This window comes from Hippocampus comes, unplaced genomic scaffold (assembly GCF_001891065.2).
Source record: "Hippocampus comes isolate QL1 unplaced genomic scaffold, H_comes_QL1_v1.1 scaffold335, whole genome shotgun sequence".
Taxonomy (NCBI): domain Eukaryota; kingdom Metazoa; phylum Chordata; class Actinopteri; order Syngnathiformes; family Syngnathidae; genus Hippocampus; species Hippocampus comes.
Genome location: NW_017805823.1, coordinates 824,447 through 833,359, shown reverse-complemented (window position 1 = coordinate 833,359; position 8,913 = coordinate 824,447). Strand labels below are relative to the sequence as shown.

At 42.1% G+C, this 8,913-nt stretch overlaps 2 protein-coding genes across 10 annotated transcripts in view; both read right to left on the bottom strand.

Moving 5' to 3' along the window:
* Positions 1-2,962, bottom strand: part of phactr4b (phosphatase and actin regulator 4b) — a 30,865-nt gene extending 27,903 nt beyond the window's left edge. For 2 of the 7 annotated variants that reach the window (XM_019886222.1, XM_019886224.1), the window contains exon 1: positions 2,760-2,875. The gene's annotated coding sequence lies outside the window, so the exon portion shown is untranslated. The other 5 variants (XM_019886219.1, XM_019886220.1, XM_019886217.1 and 2 more) reach the window with 5 other exon arrangements.
* A 2,588-nt stretch (positions 2,963-5,550) lies between these two features.
* Positions 5,551-8,145, bottom strand: LOC109525615 (endothelin-2). Of its 3 annotated transcripts, none has more exons than XM_019886234.1 (4): positions 7,430-8,125; positions 6,768-6,924; positions 6,515-6,628; positions 5,551-5,629 (listed from the first exon to the last, which is right to left on the bottom strand). In XM_019886234.1, exons 1-4 carry the CDS (start codon positions 7,707-7,709, stop codon positions 5,584-5,586), a joined length of 597 nt encoding a protein of 198 aa, XP_019741793.1. In that variant the 5' UTR covers positions 7,710-8,125; the 3' UTR covers positions 5,551-5,583. The 3 variants fall into 3 exon arrangements, with proteins under 3 accessions (XP_019741793.1, XP_019741794.1, XP_019741792.1); XM_019886233.1 differs by having other exon boundaries at positions 5,562-5,650; positions 7,430-8,132; XM_019886235.1 differs by lacking the exon at positions 6,515-6,628 and having other exon boundaries at positions 5,558-5,629; positions 7,430-8,145.
* Positions 8,146-8,913: the final 768 nt, after the last annotated feature.

The following is an 8,913-nucleotide window of genomic DNA, read 5'->3' as shown; positions in this document are numbered from 1 at the left end:
CCCCCGCCTACTGCCCGGAGACGGCTGGGATAGGCTCCAGCTCCCCCCGCGACCCTAGTGAGGATCAAGCGGTTCGGAAAATGAATGAATGAATGAATAATCTGGTGATGAAGTTTGACATTGTATCGCTGCACTTGTTCTTCGCCGCCATTCCGTGGTCCCACTACCACTGGTATGACTCATGGCGAGTGGCAATCTGGCAGGCCGAAGCTAGCAACATGAGGCTAACCCCAATTCATACCCATTTGTCCTGTCCAGCGTGCACCAATTTTATTTGTCACTTGGGTTATCACAACATCCTGTTACAAACTGTGCTAGGTTGTCAAGGTTCTTTCAGTCCAACTGGGCGGCCGAAAACATTGGTGACTAATGCCGGCCTTACACCTAATGTTTTTCACAGTCTAAGACTAAAAACTGAAAATCAGAAGGAAGTTGTAAGTCAGTAATCCCCGCTGTTTTAGATCAGTCTTTTCCTAGTCTTGACCTTTCAACAATATCAAATGTGTTTCATATTATCATATCAAGTCTTTCAGTCTTCGCGGTGATGTGACATAACCAACAACCAATAGATGATCTTAAAAAAAAAAAAACGGAAACAAGAAACTTTGCAAACAATCATGAGAGCGGCAAGGATGATGGGGAAAAAACAGCAAAAATTGTGACTGAGCATAATGGAAAATGTCACATTGTGAGGAAAAAACACCTAAAGAATCTAGTTGTAGTCTTATACATAGTGACCCTGCAAAAGTCACAGTCTTTGTAAAATCTCAGTCTGAGACAAGTCTGTGACTAAAACCTCTATAACTTGTCTCTAAATGTGAGCAGGTAGGAGACGATAGTTTCTCAGGGGACATTTCCAAATCTTCTCAAAGTCTTCTGATGCATAGATAGCTTTAGTGACCCCCTCAGGGTTGTGTCAGCCGCAGGTAGAGGCCCGACACAGCGCCACTGCTAATGTCAAACCCGGTGCCATTAAGTCTTCAATAAAAGTAAATGTGACGTTCAGTTTTCCTTTATCATTGATATTAATTTCACCTTGGTTTCTGGTTGTTGAAATAAAGTTATTCTTTATAAAATGTATTCTTGTTTCGTGCTTGGAATGGATTAACTGGATTTACATGATTTCCTATGGGAAATATTATTTCTCTTTTCATATAACTTGTTTTTAGTTTGATTTTTTGGGGGGAAACAGCCTAATCACAAAATCTGAGGTTCTACTGTAGCTTTACATCAGCTATCGTCAGCTACATTCGACTAGTTGTTTGGAGCCGAGAGAAGATCGAGAAACGACCTATAGCTTTTTTAATTAGAGCCCTTGGCTAAATCTTATCCGTGCGAATCAATCAAGCCCGGCTGACAGCGAACCCATCAAAGCTGCTTCTAAACGGCCCATTACAGAGGAACGTCCAATTGAAAGTGGATGGAAAGAGCTTCTGTTCCAAACGGCATTTTCTCTCAGGGGCAAATTGACTTCAAGAGCTATTAAGCCAGAGGAACATGAAACCATAGGACATATAGGTATAACAGTGGGTGATATACAGGTTCAAAAACAGGCGGAGCCAACAAGAGATACTACAACAACAAACACATAGATTATAAACTTATAACGTATGGCACGTTCATACTACTTCAACCAAATGACAATCACCATATGACATTCAATGTCTAAAAAAAAATTAACATTCGAGCCGATAAAGACGAACACATCAATGTACGACAGACTGGACACTTTGAAAGACAGGCCCCTAACACCTGATTAGCACTTCATGGCGTGCTACTTTCCGCACATAACGACGTGGCTGGTTGTCTAAACAGTTTAAGTGCTTTATTTCCGCGACAAGGAACAAAAATTACCTGGTTAGGTGACGATATTTAAAGCGAGCTGAGATTGAAGCAGTCCTGAAACGCCGGCTGTCAAGCGGAGGTGTGCAGAGGAGAAAGGCTTCCAGTATCGACCTGCGTCTTTCAGCCGGAGAGCTCCTCGCGCCAAGTGGGCTAGAGATGCTGCTAACGTGAATGACAAGGACCAGTCAAGTCGGCGGAAGAGAAAAAACGTACACATCCCGTTGTGATTTTTCAGAGTAAAACCCACGCAGCTCATTATTCATGGAACGCGTTTTGAACAGCATTGACCTGACTCAACATGTCTGTCTCAGTATTTCCACCGATTGTCGACAGGTTTGACTTTCCCAGCGTATTCGCCGGGATAGTGTACTGTACGTACACACTATTTACGATCGTGTTCTTATTCATTATTCATAATCTGTCATTTGACACCCAACTCATGCTATTCGCGCTAAATTCAGTGTTAAATAATTAATCGATCACGCCTGACGTTGGAGCATACCGGCGGCGAAAAACAGGTAGTCGTGACCCGAGGCCTTGCGGCGAGAGGCATGTTCTCAATATGCAATATCAATCATTCGAATTAACCTCTAAATGTTCACGAAGCTCGTTGCAACTACAGATGAAACAAATATATCGCCCCACATACACATATCACAGATCTCCATGCACCCTTTGTTGTGCGTGGACGCCCTGAGCAGGCAATCGGTGCAAAATGCAGCCTAATTAAATGCGAGTACGAGCAATTACCCCATAAAAATAACAACTGTTACTTTACAGCGGTTCCCAGGAGAATAACACGAATGTTTAATCGTGAGACGGGTTTGTCTCGTAGCCGATCAGCCAATTTTGGTCATCTTGCCTCCAAACCAACCGTGTACACAAAGCACTCACATTCCTCGCTGGTGACTCACCTTCTTTTCTTTTCCCCAAATTATCGGCAAAGTAAAAAGATCAATGAGGGAATTCCACGACGAACACTTTCACCCACTTCAAATACTCCCAAAACCCCAAAGTCCAAACACTTTGCACTTACCGGAAGCCATCCCGAGCTGGGCATGGTGGTAGCGGTAGTCCTTGACTCAGGCTGTGGCTCCTGCGTAGCCGCTGTGAAACGCTTAGTATCTGTGTCGTAAACACTACATTACCCAATGTGCATTGCGACCAGCCAGCAATCCGAGTTGGGAAGAGGGTGGATAATTGTTAGCCAACTTCCTATCTTGAGTAGTCGGACGACCGTCGAGGTGATTTCTTCGACTACACTTTTCACAATGAGGAATACCGTGGCTCCAATTTCACAAATACACCGAGAAGATTTAACTCAGATATGAACCGTTTCAGACCTACAAATAGGAATAAAGGCAATATTGTTTTCTCGTGACTACAGCCATTTAGCTCTTGACTATATTACAAGTTCACATAGATCTGGTAAATGTCGATTATACGTGCATTGCCATTAGGATCCTTTTCAATGGATTAATCGAGGAGTGAAAACGAAGCTATTTATGTCAACATCGGATCGGAGCTCTTCTGGCTCGACGTTGCTACCTACTGGTCAGATGGCGTCATAGCAGACCTCTATTTGCCGTTTCCCATCCTTTGTTGGGCCAAAACACCCATTTCAACTTAGAAAAATCTCACCGCACACCACCGAACAAAAATGTCACGAAAGTATACTGAAATAAGAATGATCTATAATAACGATCTCATCTCAATTTACTCATAGTGTGACTGATTCCATGTGAAATCTGTGGCTGCATGATTGAGCACAAAGCTGATATTCTGCAGGAGGCCATGACTCTTTCAGCCTAGTGGATATGTCAGAGACATGTCTTTTAAATTCAAGTGTTATTATCCTGCTCTAAAAGGAACATGATGTTCAAATTCCTGGCTGAGACAGGCAAACAGCAGGATACGCCAGGGATTCTAACGGGAGAGGCACCGAATGCTGTTTGCGGGTCCTACTGATAAAATAATTCACAGTATAAAATTCAAATATTATCTTTGGGTTGTTATGGTATTACTGTATATTGACTGCTCCAACTGACATGACTGCACTGCAAAGGTGAGGAACCTTTTGCCCCGAGGCCCTATCCAGCCTGCAAGAGCATGTGATGTAATTCTTAACCATAAATACAAACTCAGAGTAACCTTTATTTTGGACAAACAAATACTGTCAATCCTTTGTAATCAACATTTATAGGAATGTTGTGTTATTATTTTCAGTACATTTAGTGTGCGCAACAAATGTTGTAGTTTATCTCTGAGTGATAAAGTATATGATAGGTAAATGTATTGAATGAATCTTTATTGGCCATCAAGTAGAGTGTCTCATCTAAAATGGCTGTCGTAATCAAAGGCACATCTATATACTGTAATGGACCACACCAGTGGGGCGTTGAAGCTATTTACCAGTTTCACCAGTTTAATGATTTTTAAAATAACATTTGACATGAACACAGTGACTTTAAAATTTCCCTTTGAGGATTACAATGAGTATAGTAAATTCAAATGATCCATCCATCTAAAAATCTGAACTGCTTTTCCTCATGAGGGTGGGGGGCGTGCTGGAGCCTATTCAGGCTGTCTTTGGACTTTAGGTTTTTAGCTTCCGAACGTGCACTTGACACCTCTGGTGCCCATTCATCCATTTTCTGTATGGTTTATCCCGTTCAGGGTCATAGGAACAATGAAAATCACTTATTCAGTCAAACAGCAAAAGCAGGTTAGCACGCACGGTATGCGCATTACAAGCAATCACACAGCAAAAGGCCATTTTGCTGTATGTACCAGCCATTCATCCCCTTGAGCAAAGTGACTGCATTCTTTGCTTGGATCCTTGTGCAAACAGCGCTTGTACTGAATCTGAATAGCGAGTAAATTGAATATTGATTTAGTGGAGAATTCCGGGATTATTCATCCATCCCGGGCCTCCTTTTGAAGTCACAGATGTGTTCGCCATTCCCCGTATGCAGACCGATGGGGATGGTCCACCCTTGCCCCCCCCCCTTTCCCAAAACGCTCGTCACACATTGAACCCTTTGAATCATTTTTCTCATTGACGCAGTACATTTTCCTAAAGCAAACGAGAAAGCTCAAAGTTGGAAATACAAGCGAGCAAAATGTGCTTTATATAAGGGCATCTGTTTATTCTCGTTGAAAAAAAATCATGTAAATTCACGATACGGCCATTCACAAATCAAATCAATAATCAAATACAAGTATTGTGACATTTGATTGAATCTCTCTTCTGGTTCATTCGATGGAGTTCGTACAAATTTAATAAACCTGCTGGGTAGGAAGCAGTGCAGAGAGGTTTTCAGGTAAACTCTGAATGATTAAGAGGTGCTGTACTGTACACATTTGAATGTCCTTTTTACCATTATGAACGACACGTACCCCGAATTGGCACGATAACTTATTTTACAATATAATGAGTAAAATTGCGTGAACTGTAAAACTTTCCTGACTTCCATGTTCTTCATGTGTGCTGCTAGTTTCTCAGATGGTTGAGGCAAGACCTTGACATCTGGAGGCAAAGTGCTCTGGACCTGACAGTTCTTATCTTCCGCATCAGGTTTCAGCTGTGTGTTTGCAAGACGTCTGTCACCTTCCACACATTCCTTGGACGGACATCCTCGGGGTGTTTCCACTTCTCCTGGTCGGAATCACCTGTCAGCTCGTTTCCTGCATCGCCGTCTCAGCAGCATCATTGTCCTCAGAGACTTTTTTTTTCCCTCAGTCTGATGCACTGTAGACTTTCTTGGACCCGCTAGTCACACCTCTGAGGGGACACAAAATGATTCTGTGAAAAGAAGTCATCAAAGTTTGTTGCTTTGGAATTTTGAGCTTTTTTTTTTTTGTTTTTTTTTACAGCGTATGGAAATAACATGTCCTTCAAGGGTGTGGACTGTACTATTATTTTAATTTCGGAATTTCAGGGGTTACGTTCTAGGTTAAAAGGTGACTTAGAGCATTTTCTTGTACAATTAATAAATGATATATGATGAAAACATTGCACTTTGGGACAAAATAATTCCATTTCCATTATTTGCTATGGAGAAAAAGCACGATAATTCGAACAAATCATTCAGCGCCCTGGAAAAAAATCTAGATGTATTAACAGCACACAATACCTGTATATTTTTTCTTAGTGTCCTTGTTTGACATTAACATTGAACACCTTATCTTTACGGGCTCACTAAAATGTTTAAAATTAACCGCGAAAAACCCACTATTCCGCAGAGTACTCTTCCTCTGTGCAGTACGCGAAATAAGGCGGACTTATTTGTTTCCAATCTCACAAAGTTGCCGAGTCAACTATGACCAAACATTTCTTCCCTGTGTGGCCTTTATTTTGATGAGCAGAACCCGAAGCGTGTGTACATCGAGCGATGTAAAAAACAATGGCGATGAAGAGACAAAGGATGATAATAGAGTTATAAACAAGCCATACACGAATAGACTTCGTGTATGGCTTGTTTATAACAGCCCTCCAATATGGCCGCCGGTAGTGCATTGTGGGTAATTGCTAAAAGGACGGAGCCCTCTATACACTGCACCACTATGAGTCATCGCCATGGGAAAATATTTACTTAATTAAAAAAAAACCCGACAATACGTCTTAAAATTTTAACTGAGGCCTTTAATTAATACCTGATGTACTCACCGTCGATAGCAGAAACGAGTGCAGATTAGGTCGTCGAGGTTAGCGCAAGTGCACCTGCCTGCAGACCTCGGTTGTCGTGCCTTAGCGCCACCGAGGCCATAAAGTGTTGTCTTACTGCACAAAGTCACAACGATAGTGTGCTGTAAGCAAAGACTTTGCTCTGACTTTGCACGCCCAACCTTTTTAATCATAGATCGTTAAGTAGATTTAGTTTCAAAGCACTAGAGTCACTCATTCACTTCTTCATACTCACCTGGGCGTATTGACCCAAATAATATCCAGGTGGCAGAAGTAGAAGCACTCAGAGTCGTGCACACTGCTACATGCGCAACGTTTGCTTCTTAACTTCGCTGCTCTGACATCGTGATGGGCATCCGCGTCATGGCCCTCCATCAGTGGGCGCCCACAGCCTGTTCGTGACAAAAAGATGCCCATTCATCACAACTGCAGTTTGAATCCAGTCAAGCAAAACATGTTGAAGTCATGAAGAAAAAAACAAAACAAAACAAACATGCATTGTTCTTTTTAGCAGTAATGCTGATAGGAGGTTTGACATGTTGTAATATGTTCTGGATCATGTTTTTTTTCCCCTTCCATAGATGGATTAATATGGTAAGGAAACATATTTTGATACCTCAAAGTGGAAACCACAGTACTACAGGGCAGTACAACGTCAGTACAATATATTGGTATGTATAATAACAGTCAGTTGAAATGTTGAATTTCCAATTTGTGTGTGTGTGCAATGTAGTCCACAAGTTAAATTTGCTTCTGAACTTTGCCCATCATCACTGAGACGCTGGCAAAGCTGATGCAGTGCATGCACCTTGTGACATATGTACCATTCCATAGCAAGAATGATACATTGTAGGATATTTATGAAAAAGTTGACAAAGACGATAAAAGTGCACTCACCATGCTGCAGAGACACCCAAAGTGTGATGAGAAGTAAAATGGTGATGTGAGAGGACACATTGGTCGGCAGTGCACTCAACTGTGTGGTCATTACTGTGTTGTCACTGTGCAGCTGTTGCGTTGGTGTGACACTCTTAAACCACTCCTCACTCTCTTTAATGATGTCATACCAACAGCTCCGCCCACAGTTGCATGGAGGTGCCATGGAACCACAACGGGTGATTTTTTCCCCCCCCCCCCCCCCCCGATTCATTCCACAGTCCATTGCAAATATTTTCATAGTTTTAAACTTTTGCACTTGTGTGGTAGTGTAATATTTTTCCAATATAATATGACCTCCTCATAGAGTGCCATTCAACAGCTTTATTTGAGATGATCTTGCTATTGAATTCTGCCTGTTTTGTGCAGTATCACGAATAAATGGAGCGTGCGTGTGTATAACTCATGAGTGACGTCTATGCTGCTCTTACACAAAGTATGATGCATCCCAGGGGTAAGCCATTTGTATGAACATGTGCACCATTGATTACTAATGTCAGCAGTCAGACACCATGCGCATTCAGAATTAAATGATTGATGTTGAACTGTCTGTAACACGGTGAATCACCTTTTCATGGTCTAGACTCTTACTGTGGACTCTGCCTTGAAATTGAGTCATTTCCTTGCTTTATGAATTTGACGGATTTTCCCTCACTAATGTGTTGATCATGACATTTTTTTGTCACTACTGTATGTGAAGCCCATTTAGTTCATTTGTGCATGAAATGCATGATATAAATAAAGTTGCATCGCCTTGCTTTTAACAAACTATTGTTGTACAGGTCACATGATGTTTTTTGAATAATCGTATGTGTGTGTGTGTGTGTGTGTGTGTGTGTGTGTGTGTGTGTGTGTGTGTGTGTGTGTGTGTCGGGGGTGGGGGGGGCGTTAATAGGGTTGTTAAAGGCCACTCTACTGTACATGTTTCCTGTAAGTACATAGAATTCCCATCATAATTGGAGAACACATTACTCTTCACATCACGATGTGTGGAATGTGTGACATGGCCACACAGCATCATGACTGCACATGTTTGACAACACATTCTTGCTCGGCAGGTTACAAGTTCAGTTCACTCAGGAGTGCAGATGTGCTGCTCTCCAGGTACATCCCATCACTTTAAGGACACAGGCCGGATAGCATGCAACAGTTTGGATACCAATGAAGAGGGAAAAGAAGCAGGTGCTCAGTGTCGCCGTTCTTGCTGTTGTGTATTTTCTATAATGCCTCCATGGAATGTCATGTCACAGCAAGAGTTAGTTTTACGTAACCTTGGAACCCGAAACATTTTAGGAATGTTTTATGTATGGACATACTATCATGGTTTGGCTCTTCCTGTGTTTGTTTTCAGCATCAGCTGGAGTGGAGGGCGTGGCTCTTCAGCAGGTGCACCTGTGCCTTGTTACCAATCAAGCCTGCCATGTATTTAAGGACTGCCAAGCTGC